The 18,671-nt window shown below is 49.6% G+C and overlaps 1 protein-coding gene across 1 annotated transcript; it reads left to right on the top strand.

Moving 5' to 3' along the window:
* Window positions 1–1,973: 1,973 nt before the first annotated feature.
* On the top strand, window positions 1,974–15,279 carry Disp2 (dispatched RND transporter family member 2). The gene is made up of 8 exons (XM_076848487.2): window positions 1,974–2,089; window positions 8,576–8,905; window positions 9,179–9,208; window positions 9,378–9,501; window positions 9,773–9,888; window positions 10,078–10,205; window positions 10,564–10,661; window positions 12,034–15,279. The coding sequence occupies exons 1-8, from the start codon at window positions 1,974–1,976 to the stop codon at window positions 15,277–15,279; spliced, it is 4,188 nt and encodes a 1,395-aa protein (XP_076704602.2).
* The last annotated feature ends 3,392 nt before the right edge of the window (window positions 15,280–18,671 follow it).

Raw genomic sequence — 18,671 nt, forward strand, 5'->3', positions numbered from 1 at the left:
CTGTTATGGTTTGAATACGAGTCATCTCCCAATCAACTCATGTAACAGATAAAGCAGGAATTCTCAAAGATGAAATGATTAGATTATGAGAGCTGTAACCTAATCGGTGGACTAATCCATTTGATGGGTTAATAATTTGAATGGATTACTGGGTAGTAACTGTAAGCAGTTAAGGCGTGGCTGAAGGAAGCTGGTCACTGGGAACATGCCCTTGGGGATTATACGGCTTTTCTCTGACTCCTCTCTCTGCTTCCCAGCTGCCATGAGCTGAACAGCTTTACTCCACCACGGTCTTCTGCCGTGATGTTCTACCTCACGTCATTGAGATGGTCAACCATAGCCTGCACCTCTGAAATCATGAGCCCAAAGAAAACTTTTCCTCCTCCAAGTTGTTCTTGTTGGTATTTTGGCCACTGTGATGAAAATCTAACACAACATTCAAACTGGAATTCAAAGGGTCTAGTTTTTTCTGGGTTTCCCTGTTGTGAAAACAGAATAACCAGTCTGGTATTCTCTAGAACTTGGCTCAGTGATACCCATAGCAGGTGGTTGTATAAGGTCAACTTCCTTTGTGTTCTTTCTCAACTCTTCTCCCTACCATAAAGGGTCCTGCATGTGGCCCCATCACCTCTATCCTGTCCCATACACCCAAATCTTGTGGGCATTCCAAGCTTCCACCTTGCACACCTCATTCTACACAGCTAAAGCCTTCAAAAGCTCCCTATTAACCAGGTGAATTTCTCACAATTCCCTGAAAATATACAGTTTTCCAACCTCATGAATTTTGCAGTTCTCTGTCTGGGTCAGACATCCCAGGTCAGGGATGCCCTCCCTGTCTCGTACCTCCACATTTTCAGAGCCTCCCAAGCCAGAGGAAACCCACCATCTCCAGGAAGTTTTCCCTAAGGCCTATTAGGAAGAAGGTCTTCCCTCCTCTGCACACTGCCCCTTCTCTATCACAAGCTGCAAAGAAGAGATGGCATCAGTCATCTCATGGGCCTGACCACAAGGGTTCTGACTCTCTGAGCCCCATGCTTTCAGCACCAGAGCCAGGCACTGGACAGCCTGCTTGCTGTGAAACCCTTTCTGTCTACCCAAATCCCACGCCCAGGATCCTCTCCACTTCCCAGCCTCCAGGCTTTTCATTGCTAATATCTATTCTAGTTCTGTTACATCCCTCTAGCCAAACCTGCCTCAGGTCCATTACCTCCAAATGTGCTCTTCTGTCTATCCCTCAGAGCTATTCCCCTATGGGTTACAGGCAAGTGCCCAGGAGTGAGTGGCTAACTGGTCCCTCCCAGGCTGAGGTGGGAAGTAGTGGTGACTGTAAGAAAAGGGAGCTGAGCATTCTGGGCGTTTCTCTTCTCCCTCCTCCCTCCCCGTATTGCGCACTTCAATAACCGAGTCCAGGTTCCATAGCTGAGGGACACAGACCCAGGTCCAGGTCCAAACCGACAAGAAGGAAGACCCAAATTAAGTAGACCCTTAGCCCCACTGGGGAGGAAAAGAGGGAGCAGAGTGGATCCGAGAGGAATGCGGACTAGTCGCTCGACCTCTCTACCACTCAGCGCTCTGCGCCAGAATGCCGTGAAACGCGGGCATGGAAACCTGCATTTCAAATTGTGGGGATCTCTGAACGGGCCGCGCTCCTTAGTTCCTTATGAGAAGTCCGAGGTCCCCAGAAAGGGCCAGACCGCCGGACTCCTAACATCACGTAGACCTGGCCTGCGTAGATGGGCCTACACCCTAGCCCCACGGCCATTCTGCTAGACAACCGCCCCCCCTTGGGTCCCCATTGCGGCGCCGCAGCTGGCAGCCTTCATCCCTTCACCCCCCACCAGCCCCGCGCCCATTGGCTGGGCTCTTTCTCGGCCCCGCCCAGCGACTGGTCTGCGGGCGCTGACGCGTGCGCACCAGCCTCCCGCTGCCGCTGCTTCAGCACCAGCTCTCGGACAGCGGCGCCGCCCACGGGCATGGACGGTGGCAGCAGCCGCAGCAGCTGCAGCAGTCGGTCTCCCAGCCCGTGTCCGAAAGAGGAGCAGAGGCCCGAAGGGGATTCCGTATCCCCGAACGGCAGCTCCTCGGACAGGTAGGGAGGAACAGCTCCGCAGATCCGGCTCGAAGATCTTCTCAGCATCTCTGCTCCAGGTATCTTCATTAGTCGCCATTTGTAGCCCCATTCATTGCCCATCCCTTCCTTTTGCCCCTTCTGGGGAGGGGGGAAGGATCGATATACCCTCATCCTGCCAGGTAATTTTACTCGCTCTTTGACATCCCCCAGTGCCATCTCCCATCACCTTCACTGTCTGGGGGACCTGCCCCACCCACTGTTCTTACCTTTCCCCTAAAGCCATGGTTTCCCCCTTTCCCCTGGCCTCCGGAGTCCCTCCCTTTAGGCTTTGCCTCTGCGTCTTCGCAGAAGGCCTCAAGTCCGCAACAACGTCAGCCTGGGCTCCAGCTGCGTGTCAGTGTGCATGGGGGTGCGCATGTACCGTGGACAACAGGCTCGCCAAGGCTAGTTTCCTGGGGAGAGCAGACATTCGGCAGCTACGTCAGTGACTGTCTTTGTCTGTCACCGTCATTTGCTTGCCTGTTTGTCAATGTCAGTTGCTTGCCTGCCCTGCATGGTCCCCAGCTGTGCACATATCTGTTTGAGTCCTTGCCTGTAGCAGCCACTGGCGTTCACTGGAGCCGCTAAGGCTCTCAGACGCAGACTCAGGTGATGGTCTGAATGACCACTGAAGCAGCCCCAGACTAGTGGGACAGGAAGGACCCTTTCTTGCTGAGAATCTGTCCCCAGATCTGGATGCCTCTCCTCTGCCTTCCTCCGCCATATGTGTGATGGAACAGCCCAGACAGGTAGCAAGATGGCGCAATTTCTGTGCCCTGTCTGGCTCTGCTGCCCCCAGAATCTCTCCACTGACGTGGCACTGCCTCTCTCTCCTGCCTGAAATAAAAAATATATATATATATATATATATATATATATATATATTTTGGGGGGCAAAAAGCAGACAGACACAAGGTCTCCAGACTGCACCAGTTAAAATTCACATTCTGTACCTCAGAGGGAAGCCAAAGCCCCACAAGTGGAGACATACATTTTTCCCTCTTAATATATCAGTCCAGAAGGCACAGAACCTTCTTCAAAAGGGTGAGACACAGGTTGGATGTGTTTCAGGATCAGGGACCTGCCTGTAGCTATGGCCTAACCAAAAGATAAGGAAAAAGCAGTGACAGGACAGAATAGGGGCCTAGAGCCAGAAGGAGCAGGAGAGACATTTGCTGTCTGGTATATTTTGCCAAGGTCCAGTCAGCCCTGTCTGGTGCACTCATCTCCCCCCCCCCCATAAGAATCACTTGCTCTCTTCCAGCAATTCCCGGAGACCTCTGACCCCCCTCTGCATTTCCCTGAGACCACAGAGACTATGCAGGCAGAGAGAATCAGTTCAATTCAATTCAATAAATACAAATATGATTGGTGCAGTGGCGCAGAGCTGTAATCCTAGCAACTCAGGCGACTGAGACAGAAGGATCACAATGGCTTGAGAGACCCTTTCTCAAAATGAAAAATATAAAATAAAGGGCTAGGGGTAGATCTCAGGGATAAAGCACCCTGGGTTCAATCCCCAGTACTGCAAAAAAAAAAAAAAAAAAAAAAAAAAAAGGAAGAAGAAGAAATACAGATATGTTCCTGCTGAGCTAAGTAGAACTCGGAGATGGACACATGATGACTCAGACACACACACATAGATACGCGCGCGTACACACACACACAAACACACAGAGACAGCACAATTTTTTTTTTAAGCTTCCCACATGCCAAATACTACATCTCTAGCCCCTCTCCTGATTTTTTTTTTAAGATGGGATCTTGCTTTTTTGCACAGGCTGTCCTGGAACTCCTGGGCTCAAGGGATCCTCCTTCTTTAGTCTCCCCAATAAATTAAATTACAGGTGTGTGCTACTTCACCCACAGTTTTGGGGGTTTTGGTTTTTGGTTTTTTTGTTTGTTTGTTTGTTTTGGTTTGGTTTTTTTTTTTTTTTTTTTTTGCAATGCTAGAGATAGAACCCAGGGCCTTGTACATGCAACACAAGCACTCTACCACTGAGCCACACCTCCAGCCACATCTCACAGTTTTTAACCCATTGACTATAGAAATTTTTGAAATAATTGTTTGTGTTTTTAAAATTGCATTTTTAGCTAGGTGTGGTGGCACGTGACTATAATCCCAGCAATTTGGGAGACTGAGGCAGGAGGATCACAAGTTTGAGGCCAGTCCTGGCCATTTAGGGAGATCTTGTCTCAAAATAAAATAAAAAGGGTCAGAGATGTAGCTCAGTGGTAAAGCATTCCTGGGTTCAATCCCCAGTACCACAAAAATTAATAATAAGCAACTTAATGAGACCTTATCTCAAAATAAAAAATTAAAAAGGGCTGGAGATGTTGCTCAGAGGTTAAGCACCCCTGGGTTCAATCCCCAGTACCTAATAATAATAATAAAATTACCTTTTAATTTCCTAGTGGTGTGAGCTGTTCCCTCATCTGTCCTGGCCACTCTGTGGGATCACATGGATGTCCAGGTGGCTGTGTTCTGAGGGCTTGGGAATGAGGTTAATGCACACATACATATGTTCCTTATAGGGTGCCCAAATTGGGGCTTTGTATCTAGGGCCCTGTCAGCAAGGCCCTGATTGCTGTGATGTTGGACCTCCTAAGTGGAGTGAATGTCAATATTTTCTATTCCCCTCCCTGCCTGCTTGTTTCAGTCATTTAGGGAGCTTAGGCAGGCCCCCCACCAGGAGGTTACTCATCCCAGTCAGGGTCTCAGAACTGAGAAGGTGAGAATGAAAATCCCCTGGGGATGCAAGGACAAGAGTGCTTAACTCTTATGAGATTACTGTGTCTCCTGAGAGCAGTGGACAGCAGGCACTGGCAGAAGAAAGACTTCATTTTGAGTGGAGCTTGACTCTTTTCATGGGAAGTCCTGAGACAATGGTGCAGCTCTACAGCACTTAGAATGTGGAGGATTTCAAATTCTGGCACAATGACAATGGTGGACACAATTGAGAAGGATATGATTGGGAGCAGCTGATCCTAGGTCAGAATAGAAGTTGTTGAAGGGAGGGAGCTGGGGCCAGGGAGACCCTAATGGAAGCAAACTAAGGAAGGAGCCTAGATTCCCCCCTGAACAGGAACCAATTAAGAAAGGGCATAGTTTAGGAGGTTTGACAGGAAGGGGGATTCCATTCTCCTCCAGCACCTCTAGTATGCTGGCAACCTCTAATGTAAAAATACTGACACTCTAAGTGGGGAACTGGCTCCTAGAACAAGCCCAGTGCTTAGTGCTCTACAGGGTGTGTAGCTGAAACAAGTCCCTCACATCTATACTGCTGTCCCACTCTCCTTACCTCTTGAAAGCAGGACCTGCTCTGGAGAGGGAAATCAAGGCTAATGGATCATCTTCATGCCTTCAGGATCCAAGCACAGGGCTGAGCACATGACAAGTGCTCAAAACAAAAGGCCATAGAATTAAAAATCTTTAATTAATAAATATCCCCACTTATAACGGAGACCATTTATCCAACTTCTCTTTGTCCCACAAGAATTGGCCTATAGGGTCTTTTATCTGCACTGATAAAAGATTGCTGATGTAAACACTGGTTGTTTACAACATTAATTTCATGGAGTCATCCAAGTTCTTGCTTTAAAACAACATTAGTCAAATTCTTATTCTTGCCTGGCATGGTGGCCCTTGCCTGTAATCCCAGTGGCTTGGGACGCTGAGACAAGGATTGTGGGTTCAAAGCCAGCCTCAGCAACTTAGTGAGGTCCTAAGCAATTTAGTGAGACCCTATCTCTAAATAAAATATAAAAAAAGGACTGGGGATGTGGCTCAGTGGTTAAATGTCCCTAGGTTCAATACCAGGTACAAAAAAAAAAAAAAATCTTATTTTTCTAAATGCTGAGCTACTAAAAAATAAGACTAATGATTTAAATCATGAGATCAAATTTCAATGCAGCTTTTGGATAACAAAGAAGAAAGTGTTTATAATTGCATATGAAATTCTCAAGGTGTGAGAAGTTCCGAAGTGGAAATGTATTATATGTGATGACAAAAGAGGACAAATTAAATATAAACTTAGTTCTTAAAGCACATGCTCCCTGCAATACTGAGTGTGGGAAAGGGCAAGAAAGTAAATGCATCTTCTAACATTCTAAACTCTATGCCAGGCACCTCACATGTGTTATATTACACATCAAAATTGAAAGGTGGATGTTCTTATCATATCCTCAACAGACAAGGATGCCAGTGCTCCAGGATTGTGAGCATTTCCTGAAGCCACAGAGCTCAGGAAAGCAGTGGGAAATAGACCCAGGAGCCTGCCTCCACTACTCTCCCATTTTACCCTTAGCATAAGGGTCACTATCTCCCAGACTGGCCAGCAGCCAGTCATCCTGGAAGAAGAAGCAGTGCTTGCTTATTTTTTCCAATTCCTCCACTTGGCCTCCATGGGCAATGTCCACCTGCCACTGTGGCCAGGACTCTGGTTCATTGCCTCTTCAAAGTGCAACAGGTAGGACTTGAAGCCAAGATTGGCTCAGCATAGACCTGGCTCTCCCATGGGAGCCATGCAAGCTCTGGCAGGCTGAGAAGCCAGGCAGGATAGGCTCTGTCAAAGTGTCAAACCCTGAACCCCCTGGGAACTATCATGGCCTTCAAGTAGTGCCGGGGTTCTGTTCTCACGACTAAAAGGCTCAGGGGTCACTCCAGTTAAACTGGGCTGACTGGGCTGCACGAAATAACCACACAAGAGACACAAATACCTTTTTCTTTGGGGTTGCTGTGACCTTAAGGGTCCGCAGAAAAAGAAAGAGAGAGAGAGAGAGCACACACACACACACACACACACACACACACACACACACACACGCTGACCCCTTTTATTGAGGAGAAGCTATTCAAATGAGGCAAGGGGTCAGGTTTCAGGGGCTGAGTCTATCTTCATGATGTCCACTGTCAGCAGGTTGACTGACACCTGAGTAGGCCACACCCAAGGGCACAGTAAGAGGAGGGGACACACACAAGACACTTCCATCCTAGATTCTATCCTAAACAGGGCAAGGGGTTATATTACAAAGGAACAGGTGAGCATAGCTTCACCCATGGGGCTGTAGCAAGACACACCCATTTCTGTGACTGAGCACCTCAGCACCCAGCTGGGGAGTATAACTCAGTCACCCATAAGGTTGGCCTCCCACAAAGTAGTTTGTTCTTTGGCCATCTTTCCCTGTCCTAGGTCTGGCAGTCCTGCCACTGGGGAGGGACTTATCTCCCCTGAACCAAGGAATAGGGGTAAATCCATGCACAGAACATTGCCTGATAAGTAATTTTGGAAGAAGAGTCTATTACTGATTCCCTGCCACATTCCTTGGGGCTCCCAATTTCCTTTTCCAACTGTGCACACCCTTGCAGAGCAAACCTTCTGCTTTCTGCATGGCCTATGACACAAACCAACATGTCCGACTACTGGCATCTCACTACTGTGAGTGCCTAGAGTAAGGGCTGGGATTTATTCATCCTAGCACCACTCTTAGCAGCCAGGCACCTTCTGTGTGCAAGACACTGTTTAAGGTACTAGGGATATGGAGATGAGCCAATGCACCAGGTTCCTATTTTTCCTAGCCCTCCCATTACATATGAGAGACAGGCAAGAAATACAACTCTATAATAGCCAATTGCAGTGAATGCTATGAAGAAATATCAAGCAGGGTAATAGAACAGAGAGCTGGTAAGTAGAGAGTAGTCAAGGAAGACTTTCTGAGGAGGTAACAGTTGAACAGAGTTCAGAATTTTTAAAAAAAGGATGAGGTCACACACACACACACACACACACACACCCCAGGCAATTGGTGGGAGGGGCAATATAACAGAAGGAAGAGAAGGTTCAAAGGCTCTAAGATGGGAACAAGAATGCTAGGTGCTCAACAGATGTCTATCAAATGAATGAGCAGACAAGTACCACAGGAAGAATACAGGGCTACAAGTCAGAAGAAGTGGCTTCAAGTTCCAGATCTTCAACTCTCATGGAATCTGCTTTCAAATCTATAAAAGAAGAAAATGCTTCCCTTATGGGATTTTTGTAAGGAGAAATAAGATCATGTATATAAATTGGGCACAGTCATATGCACCTGTGATCCCAGCTACTTAGGAGAATGAGACAGAAGGATGTAGTGTTTGAGGCCAACCTTAGCTACACAGCAGGACCTCATGTCAAAAAATACATGTCATATATGTAACAGCACATTCAGTGTTGAGCACAGCGTCTGGCAGGTTGCCAACAGTGTCTTTAGAATTCATGGATGGTTAGTGAATGAGAGAACAGACCCCAAGAAGAAGCCTGGGGATACAGACTTTGAGCCTCTACCCTTCTTACTTTTCCCTAGGACTAGTAAATAAAACAACCCTGAGCTCTGTCTCCTTATCTTCCCTTAACTGAATAATTCTTGCTGAGCATGAAATGACCCACTACCATCCTCTACCCCTATCTTTCCTGCCTGCTGTCTCCCCAGGTCCCAGACCAAGGCTATGGCGCCTGAGGCTAGCCCAGAGAGGAGCTGCTCCCTCCACAGCTGTCCCCTTGAGGACCCTTCCAGCTCTTCTGGACCCCCACCACCAACTTCCACTCTTCAGGCTCTAGACCCGACGGGTGCCTTAGCCCCTGGTCATTTTACCTATTCGCGGCAACCGCAAGAATATCAAGAAGGCAGTTCTCTATTAGGGACTGGAGACCAGGCAGCTTTATGCTCCCATAGCTCCAACATCAATACTTCTCCAATCTCCTCACAGCGTGATGGGATCTGGAAGCCACCTTCTGTGCAACAGCATGTGGTCAGCGTCAGGTAAGGAGGGGTCCAGCAGCCTGTCAGCTGCCACTGAAAGGTAGGACAGGGCTCAAAAATGGAACATATTGCTGGGGGCCTGGATGTCCACTGCCTCTGATGGAGTAGATGGAAAAGGTTAGAGCTTGGGGGTGGGAAAGCTCTAAGAGGATTAATGCCATCTTCCTTTACACCCCATCCTCTATTCTTCCACACCCTCCCACCCCACCTCTCTTCACACATACTCCACATAAAGACTCAGGTAAACAAGTGTCTTTTCTTCTTTTCCCACAGGCAGGAACGGACCTTCCGGATGCCAAAGAGGTAGGCCTGGGCCTCCCCCAGATTCCTAGGGGTGACCAGGCTGGTGTCCAGTTTAACCCTGCTCTATGTGCTTTCTGTTCTACCACCCCTTTTCAGTGGATTCTAAGCTCACCAGCCTCTTATTACCACACCTAACACCAACTCATGTGGTTCCTTCCCTCTTTCCCAGCTATTCCCAGCTGATTGCTGAGTGGCCAGTGGCCGTGCTGCTGGTGTGTTTAGCTGTCATCCTCCTCTGCACCCTGGCTGGACTACTGGGAAGCCAGCTGCCTGACTTCTCGAACCCTTTACTGGTGAGAGGTCAAAAGGAGGGAGGGGGCCCCAGGCCTGGCCACTGAAGCTCAGTCTGGGGCTGAGTTGACCCAGTTGGGGTAGGGAAGGAATGGTGAGCTCTTGACCTCCAGAGAGAGCTACAAATAGTATAGAGGTCATACACCTACAATCTGCACAGGCAGGCTGGCCGGCCCTCCCTGCTCCAGAAAACCAAAGGGGCAGAGCTGGGGACATCCCAGATAGAGAGCTCCTCCTCTGCCTACCCACTCTTCTCTGCCCTCCTCCCTGCAGGGCTTTGAGCCTCGGGATACAGACGTCGGGCGAAAGCTAGAGGTGTGGAAAGCACTGCAGGCCCTCACAGGCCCCAGGAACCTACTTTCCCTTTCCCCAGACCTTGATCTGAACAGGTAACAGATCCCCATTTTCCCACTGAGGGTGGGAAAGGGAGGAAGAACTTGGTCTCTAGGGAGGGAACATTGAGTGACCTCCAAAAGGCAGGTCAGAGGTGCTTGCTGGGGCTCCCTGGGGAGTGATCTCTGGCCTCCATGAGCTTCCACTCCCAATGGTACCTAGTACAGAAATTCTCTCTACTTCAGCTTGAACTCCCACAGCACTTTGAATCCTGTACACTGGGATAAGGCTCAGGAGAGTGTGGTCCGGGCCCGGAGAATGGTGGAGCCCCCTGAGGACAGAGGGCAGGAGAACTACTTCTGTGGCCCCCCTGGTAAGCAACAGGCTGGCCAGCCCTGGCATCCATGGTGGTCCCTGCCCTACATAGTAGGATGGGCAGACCCAGAACAAATGTGGGCAGACAGAAAGTGAAGGCAGCCAGCTGGCCACATTCAAGTCAAAGAACCTGGGTTACAGCTGGGAGAATGAAGCAGATCCCAGATACTCTAAGCCAGTGGGGTCAAGCTGGGTGGGGGGTAGGGTTCAGGGGCAGGAACAAATAGCATAGCCAGGCATGGGTTTCAGGCTCCTGGGAATCTGATCCTTCAGTGGCCCTGGGTGAGCATCTTCCCTTTTGTGGTGGGCCCAAAACCTGGGCCCAAAGGGCTGAGCTCCAAGTGGGTGTGTTACAGAGAAGAGCAACGCAAAGCTGGTGTTCATGTCCACCACAGTGGGCAGTCTATGGAACCTGCATGCCATCCATTCTATGTGTCGCATGGAACAGGAGCAGGTAAGCTGGCTGGGGAGGTGCCAGGGGTATTTGGGGGAATTAAGGACATGAGGGGCCTGATCCCAAGGATGAGCTAAGCCAGGACTGCGGTAATTGAGTAGGGACGAGCATTCCCTGTTTGGAAAATTATTCTAACCCTGCAGAGAGGCTCCAGTTTGAGGTGGGTAAGGAAGAACTGACTGTTTTTAGAAAAGCCAAACTACAGTTGCCATAAGAAAACCTGAGCAAAGCCTGAGGATTTTCAAAATTTCCTGAAAAAGAACCTTAAGCACTGTAGAGGAGACCCTGGCCTAGGGGACTGAGACCGTGAGCTTTAAGGCCTCAGCCCTCATCAACTCAAGCAGTGCCAATCCAATTATGCTAACTGGGGATCATATATGATAACATCTGTAGGAGGGTTTGCTTCTAAAAACAGTGTGAAAACCACTCAGGAGCCTATGTCCCCTGCCTCACATCAGGATATCTAGAGTACCAAAAGACAATGGTTAAGAACATATGTTCTGGAGTTAGTTGCCTGAGTTTAAGATGAGCTCCAAGGCTTCCTTGCTGCATGACTTAACCTCTCAGTGCCTCAGTCTCCATATATGTTGTTGTTTTCTTTTTGTGGTGCTAGGGCTCAACCCCAGGGCCTCATACCTGCTAAGCACATATTCTATTATGGAGCTACACTCTCAGCCCTCATATGTTAAATATGGATAATAACAGTACTTCCTTCATAAGGATATTGGGACAATTAAACAAAATAGAATCTGGGAAACTATAGCATAATGACTGGCAATAGAAATTGCTCCGCAAACATGTCATCACCATGACAGTGGCAGAGTAAGATCTCTGACTCCCAGGCTAGAACTGGCTGTACTGTACCAACTGCTGTGATGTTAATTACAGGGTGGAAGAGGTAAGGAGGCATAAAAAAAGAAACAGCTCTGACCCTAAGAGGATTTAAGCAGCCCAGGGAGAGAGGTAGGGGCTAGGGTTTGGCAATACCCCTGATGCTGGAATGTTCAGGCCCCTACTTTTTCAATTGCTTGCTTCCAGCTTCCTGGCCCCTTGGTCCTATTCCATAATGTGGATGCTACCTCCATTCCTACTCTTGGCCCAGGCAGTGCAGAGTTGGAGTGTGTGACTTATTGGGGTCCTTAGGGAAGGGCCTCTCAAGCTGAGGCCTCAGGCAGCATCCCTGAGGCTCCCCTTTGACAAAGCCAAGATGCCAGTAGTTAAAAGCAATTCTTGAGACAAGCAAATTCTGTTGGGCTGTCAAGCTATTTCTTTGTCTGCCCAGTAAACTGAAAGGTGAGAGGACTAGGACAGGGCTGGGGAAACCTGGGTCCCTGGACTGCCCCTGAGCTCTCTTCTGCTGTGTGCCCTACAGATCCGCTCCCATCCCAGCTTTGGGGCTCTATGTCAGCGTTCAGCAACCAACCAGTGCTGTCCCAGCTGGTCACTGGGCAACTATCTTGCTATGCTCTCCAACCGCTCCTCCTGCCTGGACACTACCCAAGCTGATGCAGCACGCATACTGGCCCTGCTGCGGGCCTGTGCCCCCTATTACCATCGTGGTATCCTTGAGCCCTCTTGTCTGGGACCTGAGCATGACAAATCCCCACACTGTGCCCAGATTCCCACCAAGTGCTCCCAGAGCAGTGCCATTTACCAGCTCCTTCACTTTCTGCTAGATAGGGATTTTCTGAGTCCCCAGACTGCTGACTACCAGGTTCCCTCCCTCAAGTATAGCCTGCTCTTCCTGCCCATCCTAAAGGGTGCCTCCATGATGGACATTTACCTAGACGGCCTAGTCAACCCCATGGATGTCTCTGACAACTATACCTCCATTACTGGCATGGACCTGGGCATCAAGCAGGAGCTGCTAAAGCACTATCTGGCCCTGGATACGGTGTACCCCTTGCTGGCCCTGGTTGCCATCTTCTTCAGCGTTGCCCTCTACCTGCGCTCACTCTTCATCACGCTCATGGTTATGCTGGGGGTGCTGGGCTCCTTACTGGTGGCCTTCTTTCTATACCATGTGGCCTTCCGCATGGCCTACTTCCCTTTTGTCAATCTGGCAGCCCTCATCCTGCTTAGCGGTGTCTGCGTCAACCACACACTCATCTTCTTCGACCTATGGCGCCTCAGCAAAAGCCAGGTGCCCTCTGGGGGTCTGGCGCAGCGAGTGGGCCGCACGATGCACCACTTCGGCTACCTGCTGCTGGTCTCGGGCCTCACCACCAGCGCGGCTTTCTACGGCAGCTACCTGAGCCGCTTGCCGGCGGTGCGCTGCTTCGCCCTCTTCATGGGCACCGCTGTGCTAGTGCACATGGCTCTCACACTGGTCTGGCTGCCTGCCTCTGCGGTACTCCATGAGCGCTACCTGGCGCGCGGCTGTGTGCCCCGGGCGCAAGGCCCGAGGGGAAGTAGTGACCCCTGGCGGCTGTTGCTAGCGTTGCACCGGCGGTTCCGTGGCTTTCGGAGGGCCATTGCCATCCTCTCGCGCCTGCTCTTTCAGCGTCTGCTGCCCTGTGGCGTCATCAAGTTCCGCTACATCTGGATCTGCTGGTTCGCGGCGCTGGCTGCAGGGGGCGCCTACATTGGCGGCGTAAGTCCCCGCCTGCAGCTCCCCATTCTGCTGCCAGCTGGCGGTCAGGTGTTCAGGCCTAGTCACCCCTTCGAGCGCTTTGACGCAGAGTATCAGCAGCAGTTTCTGTTTGAACACCTGCCTCCGGAAGAGGGCGGACAACTGCCCGTGGTTTTGGTGTGGGGAATCCTGCCGGTGGACACTAGCGACCCCTTGGACCCTCGCAGCAACAGTTCATTAGTGACCGACCCTGACTTCTCAGTCAGCAGCCCAGAAGCCCAGCGCTGGCTTCTGGCACTCTGTCACCGAGTCCGCAACCAGAGCTTCTTTGGTATCCAGCCAGAGGGCTGGCCCACGCTGTGTTTCATGGAGGCCCTCCAGCACTGGGTAGAGAGCCCGGCTTGTGCCCGCCTAGGGCCTAATGTCTGCTGTGGCCAGTCAGACTTTCCCTGGGCCCCTCAGCTTTTCTTGCACTGCCTCAAGATGATGGCTCAGGAGCAAAGCCCCGATGGCACCCGTGACCTGGGACTCCGTTTTGACGCCCATGGCAACCTGGCTGCCCTGGTCCTGCAGTTCCAGAGCAACTTCCCGTACAGTCCAGACTACAACCAGGTCCACCACTTCTACACTGAGATCAGCCGCTGGCTGGCAGCAGAGCTGGGCAGGGCACCTTCTGGCCTCCGCCGAGGTTGGTTCACCAGCCGCCTAGAGCTGTACAGCCTGCAGCACAGTCTGAGCACTGAGCCTGCTGTGGTACTGGGCCTGGCTCTGGCACTGGCCTTTGCCACACTGTTGCTGGGCACCTGGAATGTTCCACTCAGCCTGTTCTCCGTGGCAGCTGTGGCAGGCACTGTTCTACTCACGGTAGGACTTCTGGTTCTACTTGAGTGGCAACTCAACACTGCTGAGTCCCTCTTTCTCTCTGCCTCTGTGGGTCTCTCAGTAGACTTCACTATCAACTATTGCATCTCCTATCACCTGTGCCCACACCCTGACCGCTTGAGCCGAGTGGCCTTCTCGCTGCGCCAGACCAGCCGTGCCACAGCAGTGGGAACTGCAGCCCTGTTTGCATCTGGGGTGCTCATGCTACCTGCCACAGTGCTGCTCTATCGCAAGCTGGGCATCATCATCATGATGGTCAAGTTCGTCAGCTGTGGCTTTGCCAGCTTCTTCTTCCAATCTCTGTGCTGTTTCTTTGGGCCAGAGAAGAACTGTGGACAGATCCTCTGGCCCTGTGCCCACCTGCCATGGGACGCTGGAAGTGGGGACCCTGATGAGGAAAAGACACGACCAATAGGAGGGATACCTGGATCCTGCTCTGAGCATTATGAGCTTCAACCCCTGGCACGGCGCCGGAGCCCCAGCTTTGACACTAGCACAGCCACCAGCAAGCTATCCCACCGGCCCTCGGTACTTTCAGAGGATCTGCAGCTTCATGACGGCAACTGCTGCTCTGGAATTCCACTAGACCCTGGCTCTCCGAGGGATCTGCTGCTGGACCACCAGGCAGTCTTCAGTCAGTGCCCAGCCCTGCAGACCTCCTCCCCCTATAAACAAGCTGGCTCCAGCCCCAAAATTGGGGCCAGGCAGGATTCCCAAGGGCAGAAGGTTGAGCCCCTGCAGGCCTCACTGGAAACCCCGGCTCACTCCCCAAGGCTCAAGGCTGAAGATCTTCCTGATGGTTTTTGCTCCTCAACCAGCACCCTAGAGGGGCTAAGCGTCTCAGATGACACCTGCCTAAGCACCTCTGAGCCCAGTGCCCGTGTTCCAGATTCCATGGGTATCTCTCCAGAAGACCTAGATGACATTGACCAGCCAATACTTGAGCGGGGCCAGCTGAATGGGAAGCGTGACACTCTGTGGCTGGCACTGAAGGAGACGGTGTATGATCCATCACTGCCCAACTCCTACCAGAGCAGCTCCTCCTGGAAGGGCCGCGGTGGGCCAGGGGATGGCAGCCCTGTGATGCTGCCCAACAGCCAGCCAGATCTGCCAGATGTTTGGCTCCGCAGGCCCAGTACCCACACTTCAGGCTACAGCAGCTAAGGAAGACCAAAGGAAGCCAGACCTGAGTGCAGAACCTTGTCAGTAAAAATAAGGCAGGGGCAGCACCAGGCTGCAATGTGAAAGTATTCTCCAAATCAACATGGATTTTAAACCCTGCCAGATATTCCAGCCTTGATCTGTCTGTGACTTGCCCCCTATATCTGGAGGATTCAACAGGGAGTGCCTTTGGAAGGGATACAGGCTCTCCTTGTGACCTGCTGAGGGCTCATCTGCTCCCACAGTGCCAACAATGACCTCCTCCTCTGGAAAGGGGAGAGGCCAAGTGTGCAGTTCTGAGTATCAGGGGAGGCTGACCTGACCCCCCTCCCAACAAGAAGTTCAGTGACACTATGGTACCTTGTCTTTGGGATCCTTTGGGGGTACCTAACTGACCAGAAGAGCCCTTGAGAACCTCCATAACCTCCTAGGTTTCACCCCTCTCATTGACTCTTCATCAGGACACTTCTCACTTTGGGGGGAGCTTCTCTGGGCCAGAATTAGGCTGAGGCCTCTATCCTAAACTACCCTGCTCTGCTCACATTCACAGTTTAACCAGAAAGTTCTCCAAAGCTGGGCAGAGATGGCTGTTGGGAGTGAAGCAGGAGAAGGTGGGATGATCAGTCTTGGAGCATTATCAAATTGCAAGACTCCCTCTTTGGAAGCAGGCTCCAGTGCTCTCCCCTATTAAAAAACAAAACAAAACAAAAAAACAATAATAATCCTTTCCATTTCCACACCTGTTAGTCTCCTTGGACTCTCACTACTTTACCACAGCATGATCTGCAGTTGATTAGGGTCTTATCCCTAATTTGCAGGTAAAGACATTGAGACTAAGTAAGGTTGGTCATGTCACTGTCAATGGCAGAGCAGTATCCTGACTCATTCTACATAACTCCAAGTCTCCATCCAGCTACCTGCTTCAGAGACATTGGCCCCTTGGCTGTCTTGATCCTTCGCTTCTAGCACATTCCTCCAACCTGCCTTCTTAGATGTCTTTGTGGAAACCCTGCCTCCCCTTTGAGCCTCCATCTGCAGAGAAAGCTGTACTCTGAACAGATCCTAGGGTTCCTCCTTGTCTCCTTTGTGCTTCCCTCTGAAATCCTCTGAGATGTCTTTCAGGCTTGTGGCATCATGACTGATCTGATTCTGAGGCTCCGGAGGCATGTCTCTTCCATGGTCATAGTGTGCAGAGTGGCCTCGCCAGGAAAGGTACTGAAGGTAGATGAGGTTGAGCAGAATCCAGTTAATCCAGGAATTCAGACTTGCCCTTTTTTTTTTTTTTTTTTTTGGAGGGGAAGGGTGAATCTGAAGGTGCTCCCCAAGTCAGGTCCCATGCTTCTTAAGAATGAGTCTAGGGCAGACCAAATCCTGGCTCTCCCTACCCAAAGCAGAGTCTGTCCTGAGGTTTCATCTCCGTAAGAACTCATAACACTAGGGGACATCAGCATGTTTATGGAACACTTGTTTTGCATATGATATTACAAAGAACTAGGCCATGTTACAAATGAGTATCAGAAATACGAAGGGATTTTTCCACATCCAAACAGACAATCTGTGACAGAACTGAAGGCAAATCAGAGGGTGTTTTGTTTAATTTTGTTGTGTTCTTGTGTTAGTTATTAAGACCTACCTCCCATCCCAAATAGCTCATGACAAGTGGAGCAGAAATTCAAATGAGATGTAAGAGTTATGGAAGACAGAGAAGACAGTTCAGTTGTCCCTTAGTACCCACCCTCAGTATCCATGGAGAATACCAAAATCCAAGGATGCTCAAGTCCCTTGTGTAATGGTGTAGTATCTGCATATAATCTGCGTATATCCTCTCATATACTTTAAATTGTCTCTAGATTACTTATAATATCTAATACAATGTATATGCTGTGTAAGTCGTTGTTACACTGTGTTGAAAAAAAAGAGAAAAGTCTGTATGTGTTCAGTTCTGATGTGATTTTTTTTTCATGCGGGATATTTTCAGTCTGTGGTTGATTGAATGCACAAATGCAGAACCCACAAATATGGAGGGCTGACCACATAAGTTGTCTTTTTTGCAAAATAAATAAATCAAGATGACTCCTGACGAGGAACAGTGGCACATCTGTTCCAGCTACTCAGGAAGCTGAGACATGAAGATCACCTGAGCCCAATTCAAGGCCAGCCTGGGCAACATAGCAAGACCCTGTCTAAAAAAAAGAAGACAAGGATGAAGAAGAAAAAGAAAGTAACTCCTGCCATAGGAAGAGGGGGCAATGACTAGCACTTAATTTGGATCTGTCCATCTAAGGGACCTCTCTCTATATGTCCAAGTAGCATTCAGCCTCTCTACCCTACATCTGCTCATCAGGGTTCTTTCTAGCTTCTCTGCACCATGGACTGGGTCTCTCTGTTATCACACAGCCAGACCAGGACATCCCTGATCTTATCTGGGATAATAGGGCACAGGAAAGACATGATGATCCATCTTCATAAGCACAAACACATGAGCAGAAGTTCTGCCTTGGGCTGGGGGTGTAGCTCAGTGGTACAGCACACATATAGCATGTATGAAGCCCTGGGTTCAATTTCTATGCACACACACACATGTACATCAAAAAAAAAAAAAAAAAAAGGAAAGAAAAAAGTGGCTTTAAATACATCCATATACTAATAATTCCCAAAAGTACAGTCATTCCTTGGTATCCCAAGGGTTTGGGTTCCAGGAACCCCAGGTTACCAAAATCCAAAGATGCTCAAGTCCTTTATTAAAAATGGCTTAGTACTTACATATAACCTACACAATCCTCCCATACACATTACATTATCTCTAGATTACTTATAATATCTAATCAATGTAAATGCTATTAAATCACTCTTAGGTTATATTGTTTAGGGAACAGGGGAAAATGACAAGGAAAAAAGCATATGTGTGTGTGTGTGTGTGTGTGTGTGTGTGTGTATACACATATACAGTACAGATGCAGTTTCTTTCTCCAAATAATGTATATATATGGAATTCAAGGATGAAGGGCTTACTGTATATCTACAACCCAGAATCTCCTCTGGGCTCAAAGCTTGTATTTCCAGCTGCCTATCTGACCACTCTAGTGAAATGTCTCAAAGGTATTTAGAGTTTTCCATGTTCAAAACTAAACTCTCAAATCCTTCCCACATGCCTCCACAAAATAGTGACTCTATTCACACAATTAATTATTCAAGCCTAGGAGTTATCCTCAACATCTTCCTCTTTTCTCCCTCCCTTCCCTAAATCCCATCTAGCCTGAGACTCTGCCTCCCAAAATTGCTGCACATGTATCTGCTCCATCTCCACCACCATGGCCCAGGGGCCATCATCTGTAACTTGAACATAGCAATATCCTCCCAACCTCCCAACTATCTTTAGTCCATTCTCCAGAATG

Source organism: Callospermophilus lateralis, chromosome 3 (genome assembly GCF_048772815.1).
Source record: "Callospermophilus lateralis isolate mCalLat2 chromosome 3, mCalLat2.hap1, whole genome shotgun sequence".
Lineage (NCBI taxonomy): Eukaryota > Metazoa > Chordata > Mammalia > Rodentia > Sciuridae > Callospermophilus > Callospermophilus lateralis.

What these genes read in the sequence shown, in the direction of transcription:
- Disp2 (XM_076848487.2), top strand. Translation starts at nt 1,974, where the DNA reads ATGGACGGTGGCAGCAGCCGCAGCAGCTGCAGCAGTCGGTCTCCCAGC. An exon ending in CTACTTCTGTGGCCCCCCTG is followed by an intron (nt 10,206 to 10,563) that starts GTAAGCAACAGG and finishes GGTGTGTTACAG; the next exon opens with AGAAGAGCAACGCAAAGCTG. An exon ending in GTCGCATGGAACAGGAGCAG is followed by an intron (nt 10,662 to 12,033) that starts GTAAGCTGGCTG and finishes TGTGCCCTACAG; the next exon opens with ATCCGCTCCCATCCCAGCTT.